Source organism: Cydia strobilella, chromosome 8 (assembly GCF_947568885.1).
Source record: "Cydia strobilella chromosome 8, ilCydStro3.1, whole genome shotgun sequence".
NCBI classification, from domain to species: domain Eukaryota; kingdom Metazoa; phylum Arthropoda; class Insecta; order Lepidoptera; family Tortricidae; genus Cydia; species Cydia strobilella.
Genome location: NC_086048.1, coordinates 13,893,823 through 13,921,301, shown reverse-complemented (window position 1 = coordinate 13,921,301; position 27,479 = coordinate 13,893,823). Strand labels below are relative to the sequence as shown.

At 38.0% G+C, this 27,479-nt stretch overlaps 1 protein-coding gene across 1 annotated transcript in view; it reads left to right on the top strand.

Moving 5' to 3' along the window:
• Positions 1-23,712, top strand: part of LOC134743757 (acid sphingomyelinase-like phosphodiesterase 3b) — an 83,075-nt gene extending 59,363 nt beyond the window's left edge. Inside the window, exons 3-10 of the mRNA XM_063677401.1 lie at positions 8,958-9,026; positions 9,500-9,659; positions 10,233-10,432; positions 12,124-12,281; positions 17,717-17,891; positions 21,288-21,400; positions 22,325-22,509; positions 23,352-23,712. Of these exons, the coding sequence (XP_063533471.1) occupies positions 8,958-9,026; positions 9,500-9,659; positions 10,233-10,432; positions 12,124-12,281; positions 17,717-17,891; positions 21,288-21,400; positions 22,325-22,509; positions 23,352-23,571 (1,280 nt within the window). The 3' untranslated portion in view covers positions 23,572-23,712. The remainder of the gene's footprint in view (positions 1-8,957; positions 9,027-9,499; positions 9,660-10,232; positions 10,433-12,123; positions 12,282-17,716; positions 17,892-21,287; positions 21,401-22,324; positions 22,510-23,351) is intronic.
• Positions 23,713-27,479: the final 3,767 nt, after the last annotated feature.

Here is a 27,479-nt window from a genome sequence, read left to right as displayed (position 1 = left end):
CTATTTGGATTAAAAACCTTGTAAGTATACGCTAGTGAGAATAATGTTACAATTGAATGTATCCGGTTCAGGTTCACTTCATTTGTTTAGCAGTCAACCGGTGGAGTGCATTCAGCCAAGAAGAGTTTTTGACAAATATGGTATTTCTTATTAGTCAAATCAGTTTCTTTTTTCGAACTATCAAAACGTCACGTCGAAGGCACCTACTTGTTTTTCCTGGTTCTAATCGATTTATTAAATAGGTAGAAATTGTGTCAACAAATAACCGCTGTTACAAGTTTATACGTGCGTTATGCGTGTAATACGTTTTTCTAATAATTATCTGGTGGTTTCGTGAATAGTGTGAAATAATTTATTTTAAATACAGAGAACATCTCGTAGCGTTTTTTTAGATCGTAACATAATGCGGTTGACTATTATAAACATGAATAGCAATTTTCATTGATTCGAAACCTGATTAATCAACAGGTCTAAAATGCATCATTAAATTCGTAACTATATTTGTACAAAAGTTATTAGCATTTAAGGTTGCTTCTAAAAATGCGTAATTTTATTGTTGATCAAACTGATATCCACGATCCCGGGCACGCACGGCCGTCCGGTCAGTTCTCAGAGAGCTGCGTTCAAAGAAGGACCTGGCCCCGTAGACAACATACCAATCGCTAACGCTCCGTGGCGAACGAAACGCAACTGTCACTGTCACACTAATATGGAAGAGTGATAGAGAGACACAAAGCGATTCGATGGCGAAGCGATAGCGATTGTCACCTTGGCTAGGCCGCCTGAACTCACTACACCTTAATTTGAAGAACATATGTAGGTCTACTCACAAACCATCAAAATGACTCGTGAGCTTTTCGGTATGTATCGCAGCTGACACTTAGACCAATAAAGTATTTATAGTCCTTACTTATTCACAGGACGACAATTTATTTTCCTTCAGTTCTTAGCTACTGGAGATTACGAATTCGGTGCGTGTGTTGTTCCTTAATGTCTTTTTAGGATCATCCTTAATATTCAATTAAGTCACATAGACTTCAGCTTGGAGATGAACTTTCGGCTGAAGGCTTTCGAAAGTTGAAATCAAATTTTCTGGATTTTTTATATGATTTCAAGCTATCATAGTCACACTTACACTACGAATACTGTTGAATACGAATCAAAACAATAGTACATTGTAGGAGAGGCCGGAAAACCGCTCAAAGATGGACGAGTGAGTTTGAGAGCCGACACATTAGTGGAGGCCCTCAAATAATACGAGTCCATCTTTAGCGTTTCCGGCTGAGGCATTACATAGTGCTTTTCACGACTACTGCGAGGAAATAAGAAAACATTTGCATAAATATAAGTACTTTAATAGAGATTAATATTTATATTGGCGTGAGGACATTTGTTGAAAGAAAGCGATGTATTTTTGCCAGGATCATTTATATTAGTATTTTCTTCACTAGAAGGCCTCATTTTTATAGCGTAGATACGTGTTTCTTGTGTTTTTTAGTCAAACACAATTTACATTATCCAATTCGGTATGTAAGTATTTTTTATCACTTTTAAGAGGCGTTTTTTTCTGTTGTTAGTTTAATACAATGCATGGTCGCTTTACAAATGTACAAATTAATATCCAGATTCTTCAACCAATGGGCTGCGTTTTCGATTAGCTTGAGTAAGTCCAGAGGATCTTCTGTGTACTTTCTTTTTTGGCACTAGTGGATAATGTGGTAAATGGACTGTACAGGTGTTCCACAGTCGCACTTCGGTGTATCTCGCCACCCACACTAAAACATAAATTCTCCGGATCGCCCGCTTTCAGTGCGGAGTCTATGTATTTGGTTGGCACCATTCCCGTCTCGGAGCCGAAAAACTTTGCGGTTTGTGGGTCGGATCGTAGCTGGCATAGGATGCCCTGGGCAAGTACGCAGTCCAGTCCTCTCTCCATTTATCCTTGATATCAAAGCTGCTCTCTTTATGTTCCTGTGCCGTATTATATAGCGGATGTCGGGATTTTAAGCGTAGCCTAGGCGGACAGAAAAATTCTGAGAAGCTTTGGATTTGAAGCAATTTTGTTTGCTTCCTTTAGCAGGGCTTGTTGTTTCTAAGACGAGGCGGAGCAATGTGACTCAGAGCTGGCAGCCATTGTGGCGGAGTGGACTGGATACCGTGATACCGGTTATGCACTGCATGGTTTTTCGCAGCTGGACATCGACCTTCTCCACATGCGCACTATTGAGCCATACGAGTGCGCAATATTCGCCAGCGGAAAAAACTAGTCCCGTCGTAAGAAGCGCGTCAGCGCTGACTCCCCAAGTAGTTCCAATCAGCTTGTGCGAATATTATTACGAGTTCCTAGTTTTTTGCTTGCTTTTCTAATATACTCGTATATGGTAAAAACTCCGTATTCCGTATTTATACCAAGTGTACTAGCTTCTGTCCGCGACTTCATCTGCGTGGGATGATGATGATAATGATTAATAAAAATTATCCCTTGGCCTCAAACTCTCTCCATACTAAATAAGCCATGTTAAGCGGTTTAAGCGTGAAGAGGTAACACAGACAGACAGAGATACTTTCGCATTTATAATATTAGTAGGGGCTAGTAAGGATTCTGCATTCTGGATTTATTGAATTAGTTGAACTTAGATTTTATAGATTCATAGGATTCATCGCTGTAGATACAGCTGTTACTCAAAAAATAATAATTAAATAATTAATCAGCGGTAATTACTCGTAACAACGTGATCAGAAATAATAAAAGCTCTGAAATGCGCTGTACATTTTGAAATATCTGTTCAAATAATTATAAAATTTATGCAATTACCCTAAATGAGTAACCTGCATAACGTTGAACGTATCTTTTTAACCTCAAAATAACATCATACTTTGCATGCATACGATATTTTTACAAGCTGAATTTTCGAGTAAACTAGACGAATATATTATATGACTTCAAAGCGAATATTTCGAGTCGATCAAAAATTCAATCACATATTCCATCGATCCCTCCAAAAATAAATTTGTCACTCATGTGCGTTATGTTTTTGCAACGCTACGTAACCGGAGTCGTGGTACAGTATAAGGAGTACAGACAGTAACCTACCTCCAAACATTTAGAAGATCACAATTGATGTTCAAATGATAGTGGAATAAGAGCTTGTCCATCCTAATTCATGCTTACCCAGGCGAGCTATGCCCTCTTGAGTCGCCATTTGTTTTATGCGCACGGCTCTCCCGAAAGCTTTGCTTGCGGATGCACTACTTTATGTAAGCTTACTCTGGTCGTAGTAATTCGTCGGGATTTATCACAGTTTGCGTTTGCCTGAGACGGAGCAAAAACGTGTGATTAATGAGAGAGCAGGCGGCTGATGAACACGTTACGTATTCAAACACTGCGGGGACGTAAAGACAAAATACTGGAAAAGACAGACCTTAGATTTCAACCAAATAAACTGCGCATATCCAAGTTGTCGATATTAATGGTTCGAATAGACAACGAAAAAGCATTCGATAGAGTGCAACATAACCGTCTAATAGAGCTGATACCCTGCAATGTTGGATTAGACGAGAAGGATATCAATATCATACGAAACTTATACTGAAACCACTGTGCCACTGTCAGGATTGAAAGAGAGGAATCGAAAATGGTTGAGATCCGAAGGGGAGTGCGTGCATTTTATCGCCGACACTTTTTAATTTGTACTCTGAGGCAATCATGACAGAATAGAAGACTTGGACTGTGGCGTTAAAGTAAATGGTCATCTTATCAATAACCTGAGATATAGCTGATGACACGGTCCTTATAGCATCTTCAGGGGCTGAGTTACAGAAAATTGTCGACCGAGTTAATGTGTATAGTGTCAAAGCTGGTCTCAAAATGAATGTATTCAAGACAAAGTTTATCAAATAAGCCCAATAGCTATCCAAGCATATCTGTTGAAGGTCAAATACTTGAACAGGTGAATATTTTTTTTTACTGATCGGCGATTGGCCCTAGTCACACCTGATGGAAAGTAAACACAGGGCCTAAGATGGAGCTGACCGGTTCAAATATAAATATCTTGGGACCTGGTTAACTCAGAACTGGGATAGTGAGGTGGAGATAAGAACACGCATAGAAATAGCCCGCAGTGCCTTTGTTAAAATGGAAAATGTACTTGGAAACGTATAGAAGCATTCGAGATGTGGGCGAGGCGCATGAGTTGCTTATATAGGGCATGTTCTCAGACATGAAAGATATAAACTCTTGCAGTTGATTATGATGGGAAAGGTCACTGAAAAAAGGAAAGGTGGCGGCCGAAGGAAATCGTGGTTGCGTAACATCCGAGAATAGACCGGGAGTAAAAGGGTGGCCAAACTCTTTCGCCTCGCCAAGGACAAACAAAAATATGCGGAGCTGACTGCTAACCTTCACTCGTTGGAGAGGCACCTGAGGAAGAAGAAGATTAATCGTTCACTAATACAAAACAATACATTAGTACGTACGTAGACTGGCTCAAAATACAATATTATCATCAATTAATGTTGGTTCTCATTACCATATTGAATTTTCGTAAATGCAATCTCTCCTCATCTGAATCAATTCATGAAAAAAGCATGTATAATGTTAAGATGGATACAGATCCTCGTGACTCCGTTCCTACGACAATGTTTGGCGAATTTTTCGTAACTTGCTCGTTATTTCTAACATTGCCAACATTGCCAAAACAGCGCGTTGGCCTCTCGCGCATCTTATCTTGGCACTAACCCTTTACCGTTGTTATGTTAAAGTACTTAATATCCATGCATGCTGAACGTAGCTTTAGTATATATATAAAAGAAACAAATTTCTAAAATTAAAACTTCAGCTCAACGCTTTCTCAGTTGCATTCCTAAAGTAGCCCATTATTCACTAAGAAAACTAAGCCCTAGAACTGGCGCAGTATTCTAACTATTTTAACCTATTTAAGTTGCAATACTAGGAGGCTGATTCTGACTTAATAATTTGAGGTTTGTAACTTTTCATTTTATTTTGATACGACTTTGATGTGAGCACCAGTTAGCGTTAGCGCTTCACGCTGATTAGTGCTGATGATATGCAATCGGGAGTAATCTCATAAAGAAGGTCGTATCAAAATGCGATGAAAACCATATTAAATTATTGAAATAGTATCGCTCAGCTTGTGGATCATATTGGATTGAGTCCGGCTTCTTCTTCAAGTAAATAAAAAACTTTACCGTAAAATATTCTGTGGTACAACCAAACTAAAAAAAACATACATTTGTTTATTTGATTTTTATATTATACTAATCAACATCAAACATTTATTCAGCAAATAGACCACAGGGGCACTTTTACATGTCAAATTTTTACAAGCAATAAAAATAACCAAAAAAAGTAAGTAAGTACCTAGCGTAAGTTAATACCCTGACTGGGTTTAAACACATGGTCTTTGGTTTGAAAGTCACACGTGCCAATTGACTAGTACCGTTTTAAAAATGCATTAGTTATTATTGCAATAAAGGCATTACAAGTTGTGCAGCTGTTAATTTTAGAGGGCTCGCTTGTGACACGTAGGTTTGAATTGGACCCACGCCAGCGGCAAAATTTGTGTGTTTAATTTGCGTTTCCATGGCGCTAATTTTGGTTTTCTAATTATTTTGTTGTCACTGCGTTAAAATTAACGTAGCGGATATTTCTGTCGGCTGACGCAACAGCGGTAAAAATGATCGCTTTCCGGTGTCAGGCCCTAAGGCAACAAGAGGGCAAGTATTTCAATGTTTTCGGCGTTCTCGGTCGCTTAAACCGCTGAACCGATTTAGTTGAAATTTGATATAGAGATAGTTTGAGTCCCAGGGAAGGACATAGGGTAATTTTTATCCTAGAAGTCATCCTTCAAGGGGGTGAAAAGGGAGGGTGAAAGTTTGTATGGGGACTATATAAAAAATAAGCTACCCAAATTACTAACTCCACCCAGATGAAGTCGCGGGCAAAAGCTAGTAACCCATAATCTTAAAATTGATAATAATAAGGTATCATATTTAAGTAACCTAATTAAATTAAAACAATATTATTATTTTGATTCTAAATACAGTTATAAAATAATCATTTTTTTTGTGTCTCGTGTAAAGTTGGGTTTTTAAAATAGCGGATTTTACAAGTGCAGCGACGCTATAGATACATCTCGCTCGCACTAATATGCGAGTACGAGCGAGATGCATAGAAAGCAAGTTACGTTATAGATTTTGTTTTGTAACGCCGATCTTTCATGCTGTACAGAATACAGATTTTTATTGGTAAAATAAAAGTACATTCTGCAACTCAAAATAAAATACAAATTTTACAAATAATAATTGTAGTTCAATAAAAACCAAACAAAAATAATTTTCGTTTCACACAGCGGTGTTGAGTCAATGATCTTTAGTTAAGGCCAGTGCCAGTGTCACGGTTAGGATCTCAGCTACTAACTAAAAAGAGAAAAATGAGTAGTCTTGATTCGTGCAAAAAAAAGAAATTTAATTTATGGTTAAAAAAGTAAAACTTAAAGTTTAGTATACGCGAATTTTTATTGCCAGTAGGGTCGCAGGTTTTTAATTTTATAAAATTCCACAAATGGATCCTATTCACTACCATCATCATGTGACTGTTTTACGATGTGCCTGTTATCTAGATAGGAATATCGGCGAATACGGCGTTGCTCTTATCGATCTGCCGTATCATTCATAAGGCACATCGTGATGTGCCTGGGCCAAATATGAAATGGCGGCGTTTCATGATATGCCTAGGAATATCATGATCTAGCTGGGGGATCTGAATAAGATTTTACGATCGATTTATTTTTAAATTACATTGCGTTGTTTTGGATACAAGTATACTATAATTACATTAATTACGTAGTACCTACTTACAAGTATTCTTAAATTGAAAAATAGTTTATTGCCATTGAACGTTCCTTTCTAAAAACGGCTCCTGAAGATAAATTGAATTTGGACTCAATCGCTTATATCAATATGCGGAGCCGTCTCTTCCAGATTCCCGACATCGACGCATTCGAGTACGAAAAGTTATATCCCGCAGAATTCGACTTGCGAAATAAATTAGACAAGAGATTTGTATTTCGCCGGATTAAATTGTCTTAATTTATTATACGGCGACCCGAGTGCGTCTTAATGGGTAATGTAGGCGTCAGAAAAGTGGGATTGCTCAGGGAGTTTTGTATTTTTATATTTGTGAAATAGGATGGATCTAAGTATAGTGCTTTCTTTAACAATGGATAGGAGACAATAGGAATTGATGTAGGGGTGCTCGCTGTTCTGTAATTAAGTGCTATTTGGAAAGGCAGGTTACAAATTAAAGTTATATTTGGCCTTTATTATAGCTTATAAAAAAATCAAAAATAGTTAATGAGTTGATGAACTGAAATAGATGTCATATAACAAAACTTCCGTGAGACACAGACATATTAAACATATTAATAATAACGGGTCACTCACGTATTTTAAGTCGGAAACGCTCGACATGTTTCACTCCGTACCGAGGAGCGTCATCAGGAGCTTGCGTCGACTGTGACGGACCGGCGCAGACTACCGGCGGAGCTCCTGATGACGCTCCTCGGTACGGAGTGAAACATGTCGAGCGTTTTCGACTTAAAATACGTGAGTGACCCGTTATTATTAATATGTTTAAGATGTCGTACATTAAAGAAAAAAGTGACATAGCCCTTCAGTGGTGAAGGCCGGATTCGACCCGGCGTCTAGCAATCCGGGCTAACGCCTTGAACCCCTAGGCCACCCCGCCACGACGGAACCCGTCCCAATTTCTCGACTATATGCCATCTTACTAAGACTAGGCGTCTTTGACAACTCTAAGGGCAAGCAGTACGCGCTTGCACCTCATATACGAATTCCTTGCAGAATTACGATATAGCGAGAGAGACTGGTGCTGCCATGTATACACAATTAACTTTGGGAACAAATCAAACTGGAAGCCACTAATCTAATGACGAGAAGAATTTGCATAGTTATAACTGTTATAAGGTAAACGATTCAGTATTTAATTGACAACACGATTGAAGATGCCAGCTTATGGGCTAGTGTCAACTATATTAATACATAAATTAAGCTCTAGTGTGATTTAATAGTAGTTTATGTGACTGCTTAATAACGGTAATTCTAATTATGTACAGTTAAATACATACGCTGCTTCATCTACACATAGGTATTATAATATCTTCTCTATAATTCGTTCAGAAACAGCATGTTACACAATTTGATCAGCCTTGAATAAAACATCATCTCGACTGATAGTAGTGATAGTAGAAATGAGGTCAAATCAAATTCCGTTGTTTTTTGATAATACTACGAGTATATTCGAAATTTGGATCACTGTTAAATCGATATCGATGATGTTATAACGCAATAATAACATTTTCGCAGATAATACATTTGTTGTAACAAAACAGTTTATTTTTATGTTGGTCATAATTTTCTGTTTTTGAACGCATCATATAGGGTGTATGTTATAAATGTATATAAGAGCACTTTTTAAACAAACATTTATAAATACTTTACTATCACTTGGGTATATTTCACATAGTAAGGCGAGTATTATAGACATGTCATGTACACGTGGAGTGAGAACATCATAGGATCTGATTGTAATTAGTAATTGCTATTAGTTACTCAGCAGCTATTTTATTCTAAAATCAATGTATTAATTTGATTGTTCTCCAACGATCTATCACATTTTAATGTACACACGACGACGTACGTACCTAATAGCTATATACTCGTAGCTTAGAGTAAAAGAGCATCGGGTCAAAGCCTTTCGAGGTTGCATATAGGTGCAAGGCGAGGCGAGGCAGCCTCGCGAGGCAAATCCTCGGTCAGTAGCCACGTACTGACTAAGCGAGGCTGCCTCGCCGAGGCAAACTTATATAGGCAGTATTATATAGTAAATAGGTAACCGGTATGTTTGTTTGTTTCAGGTTATTTTTGGCACATCACGGACTTCCATTATGACCCGCTATACACATCACAAGGCGACACTAGAAGACGTAGGTACAAAGTATATTGAGATGACGTATCTCAATACAATTTTGCGATATTTTGCCTTTAAAGGCCCATTTATTTAATAAAACTACCAATACTACTAAATATTCAGTCAGGTTTTTTATTATGGATCGCTCAAGTAGGAAAAAAAAAACATGTTGTTAATTATTTTTGATTTGTGTTAAGTAGGTAGCTAAGTCTTAAACTAAAGGAAAGGTGAGGCCGAAGCCGAGCCGTATTCGAACCAGGCTACGGTTTTTACTTTCACGGCTTACGGCACAACCATAAGATCATCTTCCACATAAACACCGCATCTGCTGGTCTGTATGTTCGCAATAAACTCAAAAATTATTGAACGGGGTTTCATCTATCAATAGAGTAAATGTTGGGGATGGTTTATTGTATAAGATGTGCTAAGGTTTTGTGTAAACCGTGCGAAGCCGGGGCGGGTCGCTGGTAACATACATTTATTATTTAGATTGCCGTCGAGCAGATGAGCGCGGTAGTTCGGGGCACCACCGCGCGCTGGGCCGCTTCGGGGACTACTCGTGTGACAGCTCGCTGGAGCTGATCGAGTCGGCCGCGCGCCACATGCGCACGCGACACTCCGAGAACGTCGAGTTCGTGCTATGGACTGGGTATGTATTTGGAATCACAATAGTGTTTCAATTATTTTTACGTCATTTTATGCTAACCAAAATCATCAAGCAACATGAGCATTCATTTTTTAAACTACTTTGACTACATTGCGCTCTAGAGCTCGATTCAGATCTTGATTTCATGTAATCAGCTCTCTACTCTTCCCTCTTTAAATCATAAATAGCGTTCAATAAAGTGTTTGCCATCTCATTGTTAACTGAGACTAAAACCGTTTATGGAAAGTCCAAAAAATTCACCCCTAAAAATTATGCACATGCATTTAGCGTAAATAGCTATTCCAAGAGACCATCATTCAGGTTTCGCTCACATAAATTTAATGAAAGCTATGTACGTTACTGTAAGCGTACTTTACTAATTAGGTTCCTAATAAGTTTTGAATAGAATTTCGTAACGAGTTTATAGTTTATGTGAGCATAATATTACTTGACTTGACAACTATTTATTTATTTTATCTTAAAACTTGATTAAATTGATATTTGGTAGAGAATCGCTGTTTTTGAGATAGTTACGGTAAGCCAAAACGGAATTTTGAGTTAATATCATTCCCACAGTGACATCATAGCGTCCCGGTATGGCAGCGACGAAGAGCGATACCAAGCCATCAGGAACATGACGGACCTGATGGGCAGGACGTTCAGCTCGCACTTCGTGTTCCCAGTGCTGGGTCACCTGGACCCGGCGCCGTCGGAGAACCTGACCAATCTCTGGGGGCATTGGTTGCCGCTGGAAGCTTTGCAGACTTTTAAGATTGGTACGCTGATTGAGACTGGTTAAAAATTTCATTAATGTACATTGCGATTAAGGAAAATGAACAGGCTCAGAACTCGTATTAGTAATTCATAAAAACCGGCCAAGTGCGAGTCGGAAAAAATCACGTTTGTTGTATGGGAGCCCCATTTAAATATTTATATTATTCTGTTTTCAGTATTTGTTGTTATAGCGGCAACAGAAATACATCATCTGTGAAAATTTCAACTGTCTAGCTATTACGGTTCATGAGATAAAGCCTGGTGACAGACAGACAGACAGACAGACGGACAGACGGACAGACGGACGGACAGACGGACAGCGGAGTCTTAGTAATAGGGTCCCGTTTTTACCCTTTGGGTACGGAACCCTAAAAAGCGTTGATAGCCTAGCGTTAAGAATGTGTGACTTTCAATCTGGAGTTCGCGGATTCAAACTCCGGGATATTTTTTCGGGACTTAAGTAACTTAAGACTTACTTAAGTAAGGGACGTACCTAATGTACGACATATCATCTGATATTTACAGTTTCCTCACCTCTGCGGGCGTATAATGCTTGCAGTGATAGCGTGATCAAATAACAGTTACCTACTGGTTCTATCAATCGCGTGGTATTAAAAAACGTTTGCTCTATCACGTCGATATTCACATACGATTTGACTTACTTAACGTAACTTCCTTCGTTACTTTTCTCCAACTTTTTGATGGTGTAAGTAATAGACAGAAGTCTACGGCTGGAGTCAAATTGCATATAAATGGACTCACTTTATCAACATTTCAACACAATGATTATGCTAACTTCTATCTACGCTTGCGCGAACCGAAGACGCAAAAAGTAGAATCCATTAAAGTCGGCTTGAATCGATTCAGTTATATCTGAATCTTGCCTGCCTGAGTTTTATCCAATTAACCTCTATTCATCTGGCTATTTGGCATGAGCGTTTAACTTTTAAGTGATTTTGGAACTTTAATATAATTCTTTTTTTTTGCTTGCGGGAAGGGTTTCCGGCTAATCTGAATGGAGGTATTAGATAACCCGTATCTCGACATCGTTAAAAGACCTGGGATGATAAAGTTTTTAATTAGCAATGATTCTACAGTTTATATTTAATTTTGTCCATTCAAAATTAGCGAGGTATATTTTTCAGCCACTTGCTGGCGTGTCATTAAGCTGATACTTGAGTGCCTATGATAAAGATGACGTGATCGTCTCCAAATAAACTCCGTAAAACAACATTATGAGGATCGATAGAATACGAAGATATGAAACCTGTTTCTAAAATAAACTTCTGTACATTAATTGGACCTCAATTATATAAAATGTTGAAAATGTATCGGGCGGATCTTTTGCCTATACATAAGTAGGGGCAAGCGTTGTACCCGTGGACGGTTTTACGCGTTTTCTGTAAAATAAAATCCTAAACACAACAGATTAAATATATACGCGTGTTGCCACACATAATAAAAAAACACGGATAAGTAGTACATTTTATTTGTTTCGTTCAGGATTTTATTTTACAAAATATAAATGGTGTCCTTAGGTAAAACTCTCCACAGGTACAGCACTTGCCCCTAATATTTTAATTTAAAAGGTTTTGCCTTTGTATTTTTTTGAATCGTGTAATATTTTTGATATGGTTAGTATTTACCTTATTGAACTTACTTGGTTTGTTAACTGTGTGATATTTGTCAACAGGTGGCTACTATACAATAGAACAGTCACATAGCAAGCTTAGGATAGTTGCACTGAACACCAACCTGTTCAGTGTTCGGGAATCAAACGGCGGACCCGCCCAGGCGCAGTGGGACTGGCTCAACGCTGTACTCGAGAAGGCTGCGTCTCATAGTGAAATGGTGAGTAATATATGCGTAAAACCATTGTTTTTACCAAAATTGATTAACGAATAATTCTAGTCTTATCTATATAGAATGTAAAAAATAATAAAATGAATGTATAAGGTTAGGTGAAAATAATAAAACGAAAGTTTCGGCGAAATGTTATGTTTGTATTTTTATTGATAATCTAATTTAAGTAGGTTGTCGTGTTAGTGATCCAAATTCTTATCTATTATTATCTCTGGACCAGCTAATTTTTTTAGCGCTTTCGGGGTTGGTCACATAGTAATAATGGTTCTGTATGACATACATGTTCAATTGTTTACCTCTCAGAGTATGGTCAGTCACACATAACAAAACAAACTCACTCTGTATTAGGTAGATTAGTATCATGTTTTACAATCTTTCAAATTTATCTGCTCCAAGCTACCGCACACAAAACATTTATACGGATAAACACATTCTGTGTCCACGGACTTATCTGTACAATCCTCGGCTGGCAGGCGGCGACATACGGCTTTGAGTCCGTGGACACGTGTTCTAAACGTGTTCCGCCGATAGTTCCGCTTTCTTTTACTATTTTGAAGGACAAAGGATTTCGAATTTGCTGGGTGCGGAAGGTGCGAAATTTTTTGGACTAAAACCGAGAGCTAGATAGGGGAAGTTCGAGGACTTACCCGATGGGACCATCTTTCAAAAATTAAACTTTGTGCTAATAATACGACCAAGTTTTGTGTCGCTTAATAGCGTGATGACTGTTCTATCTTATCTAGAGGAGGACTGTGCCTATGTATACAGCAGTAGTGGGACATAAATCTCGTGGTGGTCATGTCGGTCATGTCTATCCTTTACATAATTTTTTTTAAAGACGTAGGTGACCACACAGTCATAATACTAATAAACTTAATAAAAATGCGTTTGCTGTCTTACTTTACAGAAGTCTGACTTAACCTTCATATTGCTCAAAACTTTAATATTGAATTAGCAAACTCGTAGTTCTTAGTTCTCTTCTACCAACGACGTCAGAAAAATCCACAGTAAACACGGACCTTCATTTGTCATGCTACGAACCTAATAAACCTCAAGTCGTGCTTCTTATTTGAACGTAAATAGGAATACTACTAATAAGATTTCCTAATGGAAACACGCAGCACTTGCCGTGAGCGTCACTAGTTAGTTACGACCCCGGCGCAAAAGGCATATTTCTAAAGCCGGAGTCATAACTACCAGCCAGGACGGCGGAGGAAATCCGGCGTCGGCCTCTCTAATAAATTACAGATTAGAAACTCGTTAATCTAATCGCCTTTCAAATATGCAAGGGAAAACGTAATTTTACAAAGAGTAAAGAGGGCTTACTTTTATTTTGAAATTTATAACCCTGTTAATTTTCAGGGTGGTTATTTTTTATGGCGTGATTTTAAATTGGGCATGGATAAAATAAATTATCGTTGTAACAAAAAAAGAGTGATGGTTAGATAAAACAAACTCTTAATTTTTTTTGCGAAATATCTGGTTTCTTTCGAAATCAGGATAGTTTTTAAGGGTCTGATACGTATCACCATATTGTTTTGAAAAGGTTACTTACAATACAATAACTCTTTATTACACATCTCAATAAAAACAAAACAGAAAGAAAACAGCAACAGAGGTAGAGGTAAACAACAGGCGGTCTTATCGCTAAAAAGCGTCTCTTCTAGACAACCTTTACGTAGCGGAAATCGATAAATTTACACAATGTTAGTATATAGGTGTTGCAAATCTATCACTAGAGATACACAAAAAACAAACAATCTGTCATGCTTTTCATCAATCATGCTGAATTATGGCTATCATGTTTTTTTACAAACATGGTTTGCATGGTTTTGGTGAAGATACAGGTTATCTGCATCGTGTGTTAACTCGGGGCATGTTCTAGGCCCTAGAATCTAGGGGTTTGATATTGATACATAAGACATGTCGATAATATATTTTTTCTTCTCCAGCACTCTTATTTGTAGGTTAAATGACTGCCAGTGAGATTGAAATCAACTTCATAAGAAGCGCGGCGCGCGGGGCCGCATTAGGAATATTGTATGAATATTCCTAAGTGTTCTTACGAATATTTATACAAAATTATGCAACTGTTGTTGTTTTTTTTTATTCCGACTGCTAGGCAAATATCTACAAACAATTATTTACTTTGATTATATTTATAAATTTAGGTGTTTGCTGCGTGTCTTATCAAAAATATTGTGTGAAACGGTACATAATTAGTCTTAAAATTCTCCGGCCTGTCTTTACAAAACTCAACTCCTTTCGTTTTGTAACTTCGGCCCTTGAATTTTAAGAACCCTTATTATGTACCTGTTACACATAATACTATATACATACATGTGCTCGTTGATAATCCTTTATTACTTTAAATTGATTCGAAATTAAGTCTGACATCGAGCTACTTAAGACAATTAAATTATAGTTTGCTACATCACTTAGCATTCGTGCTCCGATTTACACACATATGGATATCTGACAGTACATCATGTTAAGTAAATTGTTATTTGCTGTTATGTACACATAAGTAATTATGAATAATATAATAAGACAAGGAACCTGTCATCACTTTCCTTTCATTTTTGCATGTCAAATGTTTCGGTGTCCAAATAAAACCTATTTACAAATAGGATGGATGGTATTGGTAAGTGTTAAATTATAATATAAAATATGTTTTTATGAATGGTTTATATACGAATTGCATGAAGAATGTAATGCTACGTGTTGTAACATATTTTAATATAACTATTGTAGCTACATTTATACCATACACTAACTCTTGAACTGGAGGAAAACACGAAGCCAGTTTCTAGTAACAATTATAAACCATTAACAGTCTATAATTTTCGTTCATTAGTTCGTAGTCACTTCCAGTTATGAAACAACGTGAAAAGTGAGCCTAATTGCGATATCGTTTCCACAACGTACAATATTAATCATTATGTCCCGTTTTATTATGGTAAAGATAGTAATTTAGCCAAACTTGATACCTCCGAAGCTACTTCGTCTGTAATATCCAATAATTACCCGGCAATTGACAACCTATCATATTTAATCCAATGAGGCAGTGAAGCAATATCGGAAATTATTAAATTTCCAGAGGCAAGGTAAATTTTATTTTTAGAATAGGCCGATGTTAGAGAAAAATAGACAGATAGACGGACTCACACCACAAGGGTTCCTTTTTTTGGTACGGAACTTTAAAAACTATTTAGTAAATCCAATGCCTAAACCTAAGAAGATTCTACATGTATCTATTTTTTTGTTAAAATGTGATTTTAATTTAGCATTTCAGGCTAAGATGATAAATGGCTACAAGAAAGCCCTTGCATATATCTCGCGCGCACTTGAAACCTGTTAGTGTGTTTCTAAAATTACGAACTAATGAAATCAATTAAAAATCTTATTAAGAACTAGTTTTTAATGTCTTTATTATTATTATTGCCAGGTGAAAATTTCATCAGTCATCGCCACCCGGTTGATACTACGTCACATGATAGTTTAGATGCAATTATAAATTAAAAAAATTGTCAGCCGGTTGTATCGCGGTGGAAAGTCCGTGAGCTGGAGCATGAACATGTATAAAACACGCAGCTTACCATTTTATGTTCTCAAGTATGCGTGGAAACGCAGGCGTTTTACAAAAAAAAAAACCTAACCCAATGACTACCTAAGTAAGTGCGCTATGATAACGCGCCTTCGTTTCGCATCTCGTCTCGATGACACATTTTAGATCGCCGGCACTCAGTAACCGTAAAGGGACCACAACACAAGAAATCGCAAATTATTTTTCCATTTGTTCATTTTGAATCTTATTGCAATTTCCATAGGACTTGTAATGCAATAAAGTGACCGAATACATTTTTATGGAGGTAAGTAGGTAGCACGTGCGGTATTACTTAGTTTTTTTTTCTTTTTTTAATGATGAATAGGCAGGCGTTTGACCACGATCCCACCTGATGGTAAGTGATGATGCGGTCTACGGTGGAGCACGCTTACCTATGAGATACCTATTAACTCTTGCCTTGAAGTTTACGAGTACGATAGACAATGAGTTAGCCATAAGGACCAGCTTGAAAACTAAAGACTATACGTAGCTTAAGCCTGACTTTATCTCTACGGTAGGCTTTGAATTATTGTTATAATAATGAATTATTTATCCGTCGACATACTGTAAGCAAATTCCATACCATTTCCTTAGTCCGGGCAGTCATAAAATAGTGGATGCAAATAACTGCGATACAGTACTGCGGATGTGGCGTAATTTGATACAGCGGGTGATGTATGAGAGTGGCTTCCTACGCATAGAAGTGGGTCAGCCTTCATTAGGCGGCATGCGCCTTGATTAGATGAAAATCGCATTGTTGTTTTTGCCTATAAAAGATTAGCAGCTACGTGCCGTGTTCTAAAAAATTAATCACCATTTTGATATAAAATCTGTCGAAATTAAATTTGAGCCTAAGTGGTACATTGGAATGGTGACTGTGGCAGATTTACTGGTGTAACGTTATTGTTGCAGCAGCGTTGACGCAACGCAGGCGATATCAACTGTCAATTTCCTTGACAAAACTATTGTCGCTACCGTTGTTGTCGTGTTTAAAACGTTCAATTCACCGCTCATTTTATCACAGAGATTGACAGTGACATCGCCCGTCTCAGTTAGAAAGTTCAATCCGTCACTTTAATTTTATGAAGGAAATTGACAGTTATAGAGCGCCCGTGTTAACACCGCAGCAGAATGTTGCAACAGTAGTCATCCGAATATTAACCTTTTCGACGCCGTGTCAAACACAAAAGCTCTCATCCAGACGCCACGTCAACGAGGTGTCAAAACTGAAATTGAACTTTATGCATATGCACGTAGGTCTATGTTACTCTGTGGTCTATGACCGATTAATCGGTAATTGGCGTTGAACCTACGGTGTGTATATATCGGTTATTGGCGTCCTAAAGGTTAAATTTACGCTGTAACAGTAAAGGTGACGTGGATTGCAACTGCAGCTGCATTACTGTGGCGGCATTATTGCTGCGATTTTGACGCGGGCGCTGGCACTGATAAAATGAGTGATGGATTGGATGTTCTAACGAACGGAGCTGTATAGTTGCATTCCAAATGTCACCTTTACGCTGTTGCGGTCGGTATCCGAATATCATCCTTAAACCATACCCCGGGGTTTTGGGTGCGGGATTTATTTTCTGTTTATATAATAGCTTTGTGTATATTATTGTAAATTTGTTACCAAATTATGAATTAAAAATAGGTAGTAAGCTCCAAATGTGCCAAGAAATCTTAAAATAATTTCTGTTTTTACAACTAGCATTTAATTTTACCTATTTATTGGCTAGTGTAAAACATTCCCGCACCGCACCCAAAACCCCGGGGTATGCGTTTAACGCAATTAAATACAAATTGTCTCCCACAGGTGTACATAGTGGGTCACGCGGCGCCCGGGTCAGACTCGCGGCACGCGTACGACGCGCACGCCACAGGAGCCAACGCGCAATACCTGCGCACCGTCCGCCGACACGCGCGCATCATCGCTGGACAGTTCTTCGGGCATCTTCATGCTGACACCTTTCGCGTCATCTATGATAACGGTCAGTGCTTGCAGATATTTCTGGCAGTAAAACCAGCTGCCGCGAGATCAGTCACGTCGCGGCACGGTCCACCAGGAGCTAGTGCACGACGACGCTGAACTGTCTGACGAGTGACGACCGTCCGTTAACATGCACGTTTGTCAGACAGTTCGGAGGATATCTCCATGTTTATAAGTTCTTCTTGGGACATGCATGTATGAAAACAAAAAGTTGTGTCATTACCTCAATATTTCTACCTTCCGATACGCAAGTAGATTGCATTTTGTTTACCCAATCCAATCAAACTATCAGTTAAATATGATCCGTATGACTCGGGTAAAAATTGTACCATCAATTTCCAATATTTACGTAGGTATGTGTATTTAGAGCTTGGACTCCGGATAGTTTTTGTTAAATGCATGAGGCCGTTTTCCGAGAATGGTTCGTAGGCATCACATAGAAAAAGAGTCAGCCAGGTGCGAGTCGGACTCGCCCACTGAGGGTTCAGTACAAATTTCACTTATTTTTTTACGAATTTACAGTTTTTAGATTTTTCCCTGTATTTGTAATGTAAGATGATATTCGTTGCCAAATTTTATAGTTCTAGGTCAACGGTAAGGGCCCTATCAATTTTGATTCCCTTGAGTGTTTTTTTGCGGCATAAACGGCCGTATCTTTTTTTTACGTTAACTTAGAAGTTTAATTTTTTCACAGATTCAAGGGCTGTAGACCTGAGTATATGGTTTAAATTTCAACTCAATACCCGCGTTCCCGAGATAAAGAGTCTTGACAGACAAACGGACGAACAACAAAGTGATCTTATAAGGGTTCCGTTTTTTCCTTTTGAGGTGCCTACGAAACCCTAAAACAGAAATTTTTGAAACAAGAACCTGATATGTTTTAACTGAGATTATCTTTATATAATATATTATTTATTTATTTTGTTTGATTCGGGCAACATGTCCTATAGGTATTACTTACAACGAGCCTTTGGCTATCCTCTTCATTACTCACCTCTTTTCTGTATTCATGGTATTTAGTTAATACTCAAACTACCTACAAAAAAAAAACATATAGCGATGAGACTCAAAATTTAAGACTCGAACGAATTTAGTTTTCTTACTGTATGGTATCTTTAGCTTTCGTGGCAAGGATACGTAAAGCTGCACCATTATTTGGTCCAGTGGTTGCAGTACCGCCAGTTCCGCACTGATTCCTGGCGGTCTAGCAAGAGTTGCGTTCTCGCGCGCGCGAGTCCATATTTGAGAATGCAACTAATGCTAGCAGGTCTGGAAGCTGTTTACTTCTTAGTCTGCACTTTGATGAAGCCCTCCTTACCACATCAAGATCCCTTTAAGTCAAATTTGGCAAGCCCACTGGAACACCGTCTTCAATAGCTGATTCAGTTTTGATAGTAATTATTGTAAAGCGGCAGTGTATTAATAATATTTTGTATTATCACGGCGTATGATATTTAAGAGGTCAATTCGAACGTACACTTACATCAAAATATCTAAATGACGTTATTTTGTTATGATGCGTCTCGCTCGCACCAATACATATACAGACAAGTACGAGCGAAATGCACGATAACTAAGTTACATAATTTAGACATCATTTTAATGTCAGTGTACGTTCGAATTGGCCTGTATGTGGTTGTGTAGCCTTGTTTGCGAAACTATAGGACGCGTGACTTCGTGGCTTTAGGCACATAGCTAGGCCGACGAGACATAACGTGTTAATTGGAAAAGTTTGATAATTGTGTCCGCTAGTAACATTTGAATCGGGGCGTCTGCTTCTAACATCATATACCTACTTCCTACTATAAACACGCATGACATGACTTTTTTCTTGGCAACGACACCTTATATGATACTTACCTATAATTTGACACCCCCTTTATGTACTTTTTACGTAGAGATTTTGCTCTTATTAAGCAAGCGAGGCTTGAACTCACGAATTTTCATTTGTCAAGAGAAGGTATAGTTTATATATATATATATTTTTATTTGGGGCATCAATTGCAATACAAAAATTATATAGTTATGTTGGGTTGTAATTTCTATAATTACATAATTAGTGCATCGCCTCAGTCAATCTGTTGAAAGTAATGTCAGTCCGCATCGAAATCATCGCTTGACGTTCAAATTTCGGACGCAGTGATTACTCGCCTCTACTAAGGTTTCATCCAGACTCAGATCATACCAGTGATCAGATATCAGTATATCAGTGATCAGATATTACGTATCGAATCTAATTTGATCCATTGATCATGATCACGTTTAATTATATAATCCGTAAACTGATTATTGTGTCTGACAGCCTGTCGGCTTCGTTAGCATAAGCACTGCTTAATGTATCCGTGACTTCCCATGCCTAGAAGGTTCTTATGGACATGAAGCATGAGGACTCTTTAGGCATGGAACGCCACATTTATTTTTGCTCGAATTAATCAGCTATAAAATAAATACAAAAAGCCGATAGTGAAGTTGCGAGTGTCTGTCTGGATGCAATTAGCTCCTGTAGGCCTATTTAGCACATGATTGGTGCGACAGTATCTCGCGGCGAGATAGACTACCCTTCCTTTTCTGACTATGATAATAAAAGAGTAGGCTATCTCGCCGCGCGATACTGTCGCGCCAATCTTTTGCTAAATAGGCCTACAGGAGCTAATTGCATCCAGACGAACACTCGCAACGGCGGTAGAGGGCAATAAAAGGCTGAAATGACGATGACAAAAAAGTTTATACCTTTTTTTAAATTTAAGAGTGACGTACGATACACGTCACGTTTAAAAAAGGACAAATTAGATTTTCGATTTCTTTCTAGAATTAGGATCAATATGTAGTGCTAAAGATGACGAATAAGAAAATAACTTAGATATTCCGGGAAAAAAGATTTTCAAAGGTTTAGCGCTAATCGCGACACATTACCATTTCACGTACCGGGAAATCCAGCGGCTATGAGCAACGAAGTAGCGTTAGAGTCAGACTAAGCTAATTTGGCAGCCATTTTGATACCACAGACTGTGCAAGTGTTATTTTAAACGTCAAACTTCTATTAAACTATGACGTTTTAAAATAACACTTTCACAATCTCTGTGCTATCAAAATCGCTGCCAACTTAGCTTGGTCTGACTCTACGACTGTACAGAGCAGTGATTTTGTTGTAGATCTATCAGTGCACAGTGTGGCATGTGTGTTTGGTAGTAAGGGACAATCCATATTCTAATCTAAAGACGACGCTTATAAGTTTTATAAATAGGGAGGCAAACCAATTTTGTTAGTAACAGTAAAATAAAAAGAACTATATTCATCCCTGTTTTTGGGGTTGCAATAAGAAAAATACAGTATAATATTCTGTCTATTTTTCACTGACAAGCAACTCTTGCCAAACTTATGAACTCATTTGTTTCAGATCGGCCAGTGTCGTGGGCACTGCTGGCGCCGTCGGTGAGTCCGCACCGCGAGCCAGCTGGTGCCTCTAATCCCGGCCTTAGGCTTTATAAGTTCGACACCAACACTGGCAAGGTACGTAGTCGGACCACGCTAGGTTTTCATGCCTAGTTCTACATCAAGTATAGAGCTTTTAGGGATATAGAATAGAATAGGGATATGTATGCGTTATTGCTGTTAAGTTTGTGCAGTGCAGAGTGACCAGAGTTTAAGATTTGCTGTACAACGTCTAAGAAACCCTTAAGAGTCGCATTCTAAGCAGATGTCCTCATGATAATTAATTAAATATGTTTTTTTTTTCCTGAATGGAATTTCAATATTATAATGGGGTACTGAAGGCAGGTACCAGAGATCCCGTGCTGCTACGCGAAAATGGTTTTAAGAGACCTTTCCTAACTTAAAAAAACCGGCCAAGTGCAAGTCGGACTCGCGCACAAAGGGTTCCGTACCATTACGGAAAAAAACAGCAAAAAAATCACGTTTGTTGTATGGGAGCCCCATTTAAATATTTATAATTATTATTCTGTTTTTAGTATTTGTTGTTATAGCGGAAACAGAAATACATCATCTGTGAAAATTTCAACTGTCTAGCTATCACGGTTCATGAGATACAGCCTGGTGACAGACAGACAGACAGACAGACAGACAGACAGACGGACAGACGGACAGACGGACAGACGGACGGACAGACGGACAGCGGAGTCTTAGTAATAGGGTCTCGTTTTTACCCTAAAAAAAGATTATTACCATTTACAAAATTTGAAAAAAAAAAAACGTTTAATTTTAACATTTCTTTTACTGCCATGTTTAGTTTAGGGCACTAGAAAAGCTAGAAATGAAAGAAATAGTTCTTCATACATGTAGTTAGTATGAAAATCCCACCCTGTATACTCGTAATTTATTATATCATGGTTACCTAATTGGTTACTTGGCTACTGCGTAAAGCTATACTTAGAGGCATGGTGCTTAAATTATTAGATTAAAGGATTTTTTTAATAGGTGTTGGACTACACTCAGTACTACCTGGACTTGGCAGCCGCCAACCGCGCCGGAGCAGCCGAGTGGATCACAGAATACAACCTTACTCAATACTACGGCCTGCACGAAGTGTCGGCTGACGCGCTTCATAATCTGGCCGACAAGCTGCGGATAGGCTCGCCACATGAGACCATGGCCTTCAACAAGTAAGCCTAAAACACCACAGAATACAACCTCGCTTATGGTCTGCACGAAGTGTCGGCTGACGCGCTTCATAACCTGGCCGACAAGCTGCGGACAGTCTCGCCACATGAGACCATGGCCTTCAACAAGTAAGCCTAGAACACCACAGAATACAACTTCACTCAATACTACGGCCTGCACGAAGTGTCGGCCGACGAGCTCCACAACTTGGCCCACAAGCTGCGGATAGGCTTGCCACATCAGACCATGGCCTTCAACAAGTAACTCTAGAATACCACAGAACAGAACACCACATACAATAGCAATAAAACCTGCCTAAAATATCGGGCGACGCGCTCTAATAACTGGCTGATAAACTAAGGATATGCTTGCCATATGTGACCATGGCCTTTCACAAGTATAAGTAAGTCTATAATAACACAGAATACCCCCTACATCAGTACGAGAGCCTGCCTAAAGTATCGGCCGACACGCTCTATGACCTGGCTAATAACCTAAGAATGTACTTGCCACATGAAACCATGCTGCATGGACTTGTTGGTAAGTCTAGAATACTACAGAACACAATTTACATCTGCTCTAAATCCTGCTTAAAGTATCGGGCGACTCGCTATAAGTCTTATCAACTAAGGATATGCTTGCTACATGAGACCATGACCTTTAACAAGTAAGTCTAGAATAGGTACCACAGATATAATCTGACTTAGTGGAACCGCTAAAAAGCAAAAAAGCCATCGTAATTAATGCAAGTAATCCTCATACCGATCACCACCCTCCGCTGCTTAAAAATTGTGCTGAGATCACTCTTGTCTATTAGGTTTTCATAATTGTGTTTTTTCTACAGGTACATCCGCGCCTACAGTGTGAAGCACGATAGCTCAGAGTGCGACGGGGCGTGCGCTCACCAGCATTTCTGCGCCATCACCTGCCTCGAGTTAGCCGCGTATCGCCAGTGCGTAGAAGCTGCAGCCAGTGCCCTGGCCGCCGCCAAGCGGGCCGCTTCGCTCGAGACTCCCATCGCTGTTCTGCTGGTCATGTTCATTTCTGTACTTACGTTGCTATAGGACCATTGTGATCTCAATCGATTTCGAATTTTGTAGGGAGGATCAAATGTTATGGCATCTCTACTGAAAAGAGCCAAGCTAAAGTTTGACAGTCACTATTAAGTTACAAATTCCGTGTCTTAATATGCCAGATTGAAACTGACCGTTATGTTACTGTGGTCTATCGGAATTTGTAGTTAGGAGGATCAAACGTTGGCATCTCTAACAATAAGCGCCAAATTCAAGTTTGTTCAGGCAACAGTATTAATTAAGCCATAATCATGACAAAAAACCTCATGAGTATTGTTTACCCACATAAAATGGATGCAGCTTATGCATTGTATTAGGCGTGTGCTAGAAATGGAAGCAATATCGAATTTAACAACTAAAAGCATTCGTCTCTCTCGAAGTTTATTTGCTCAGAGAGTTCTACTGCTAATAACTGCGTCCATTTCTCAGCTAACTTTGATATAGATTTCAGGTGAGTGGCTTTACTACAGATAAAGAGGTTTATTCTGATTATAATAACAGGTTAAAAATTGGATTTAGATTTGTTACGGATATCTCAGCTATCAAGAGTGACATTGACAATTCTTTGACACACAGCGGTCAATAGTGACATTTGAAGAACCAGAAATATCACTTTTAACAGCTGACAGATCAAGCCCATAACTAATCCAGATCCATGTCATAACCTGTTATTAGAATCAGAATAAGCCTTAAGGAGAGCAGGTAAAAACCACGGTTCGAGAGACTATATTAGAACAGGTCAGGAGATTAACTTAACATTTGCTACAAGTACAAGGGAGGCCCCTATCGGATAATTTATATGAATCTCTGATGATATATTTATAACATTCAAACATATATCAAATTAAATCTAATCGGAGCCGGACAGGTGGGTACCTTTCCTTGTAAATAATATACTCGGTTTACTAAACTTTACTGTAGTAACCACTGGTCGAGAGACACGAGTGTAAAATACTCGACTCATACGAGTGAATTATCTTTTTCAGTAACTAGTAGAGAGCCAAGTAAACACGCTCAGATGGCAATTTGTGATATTGCTAAATATTGAAATAAGCTAAAATATGTCTAAGCGTACTTATTTTGTACATTAGTATAATTAATAAACAATTTTACCTAGTTACTGAATGTAAAAATGTACGCAGTACTTCGATATTTAAAATGTTAATAGGTACCTATTATGTTATTGTTGTATGAGACCCTTAAAATTAAATTTGATATTTAATTATCTATATTTAGGCGACGAAGGAATAAATTCTAAATGTAATTATTGTTAATAAAATGTGCCATTTTCAACCAAAAGGGTACTTATTGACGCTTGTCAATAAGGCGCTATTTCCATATAGCTTCAATTAGAAATCAACCTTATCAACAAGCGACCTTTTGGTTGAAAACGTCACAAATGATCATTTGAAATAACGGTTTGTATATTTACTGTCCAGTAAATTGGTATGATCAATGATCAGTACTGTGTTACCAGAACCTTTACTATTTTTAGAGTAAACAATGGTTATTAAAGTGTGATTTTCGTTTGTTTACAAAGTAAATAAAATTGTTAGACAGCTGTAATTACAGAGTATTCACGAAAGTGTTTGGTTTAATAAATGGATTGCCTTTAATCCCCGCATGCGTGTGCTTGACACGATTTATATAATTAACTACATAGTATAAAGCAGAAACGCTTTCCATATAGATTTGTGTACATTTACCCGCTTGTTGCTATCTCTATTGTGCGCGCATAATTATATTGCTGTTTCGCTCGCACAGTGGCATTGACAACCGGCATCATAGGCATAGGCTAGATGACAAATTTTCATTAATGGTATCATTCGATCGGGTTTGTTTTTAGGATCAAATGTCTATATGGGACCCATTGCATTAAGGCGACGGGATAGGTGGGTAAATTTTCAGATTCTGTCAATATACCCCATTTCACACACAAGCGCACTTCACGCACACTACCTCACTTTACAGGGATAGGTCAGTGACCCCATCATGTTTTTTTAAGTTAGTACTTTTAGTTTAGTATTAACCACTGGCCTCCTTTGAGGAACAGAAACTCTTAAAGCGTGAAAGAAGAAAGAGAAACAATACATTTAATCTTGCTTTCCTTGGCTGTTCATGTCATGTAGGTCATTTGATTGTTGACTGTTTTCTGCTTAATATTGCTTTGTCAAGATACGCGTTTTGTAAAATTATACCGAATAAAACCAAATGTCATTAAGTCAGATGTAAGATTGTATTTACTACTTTATACGGTTTTTCATAAGGCTCAAAATTAATTCAACGGGAATTTAAACATATAGTTTCGGCAGGGCGGAAATTTAATTTTGGAGAATAAAAATAAAACAACAAATCTGTCTCTGCTTTAGCACCGAAACATACATTTCGGATACTTAATTATTTTATTTAGCTTTCTACTTACTGTTGTTCTGATCAGTATGAAAATACTTTTTCACATCACCAATTCGAAAAAGGGGTTTTTCTTCCCTGCTAGGAGGGATCAAAGTGGCACTTTTCTTCCCTGCTAGAAGGGATCAAAGTAACACTTTTCTGTTCTAGGACACTATTAAAAAAAAACTTGCACATTTTTTTTTAGCTTAAATAATATTTTTAAACATCATAATTACCTCATAGGTGATGTGAAAAGCAGTATGTGTCACAAGGTATCAAAATTATTTCCATCTTGGGCGTAACACACTTGAATCCCTCACTACGCTCAGGATTCTACTTTAGAATCCCTCGTTACTCTCGGGATTCTATTATAGAATCCTTCGCTTCGTTAAATATTATTTACGGCGAAGGCGTACATTGAATCCTAGCAGCAAAATTACATATTATGTCATTTTGCTCCCTTGTAACACAATCTACTATAGATACCTATGCACAAAATGTCATTGAAATAAAACATTGTTTTGTTAGATAGTAAAAATGTATATAACACTCGATATATAAACATAACACAAACCAGGCCTCAGCGATAGGTGCTTATTATATACTTATATTGATCTGCTTCATCTCTGTCTCCAAAGCCGCAAAAACTCGCTAGTAGGTATTAAGTGCTGGTCTTGTCTGGCGATATAGTCACGTAGACAAAAATTATGTACAGTATTTTTATAAGGCAACATCCAAGTTTTGCAACCATAGCACAGCATCGGACGTCAAGTCTAATAGATCATTCGGGCTACCCGAGTATGTGCGGAGTGGGCACCGCTGGATAATGTGCTCCATGGTCTGGTCCTCGATGCCGCAGTCGCATAGCGCGGAGTCACTCCAACCCCATTTATGCCGGAAGAAGTTGCATTGCATCGCCCGAAGAAGAAGTTGTATTGCCGTTAAACTGTTTCTTGATTCTTGCAGATTTTCAGAAAAGCACGTAGGTATCCGCATATAGACGGAACGAACGGCAACAAACTAGGTGTAGAGACTGCGACTTTCACGTATTAAACGGGTTGCATAACGCTACGTATTATTAATTGGTAATAATTATTTTAAGATAAAATTTCTCTAACAAATAAAACATTGTTTTGTTGGATAGTAAAAATTTATATAACACTCGATATATAAACTGCCTGCGTGTTGGGAACCCTGCCCAAGGGTCCCGGTTTAGTGATAAGTTTTTAGTATTTATTTTTAAGTTAGGTTTTATTAGTTTTAGTTAGTTTATTTTATTAGTTATTAAATCGTCGCTGCATTGATATTTAAAAATATTATGAATAAATGTCAATAAAAGACTACAATTGTCATCAAAATTCATTGACGTAGAAATGTCATATACGTTTTTATAATGACAAAAATTCATGGAGACTATATATATATGTATATATATATATATATATATATATATATATATATATATATATATATATATATATATATATATATATATATATATATATATA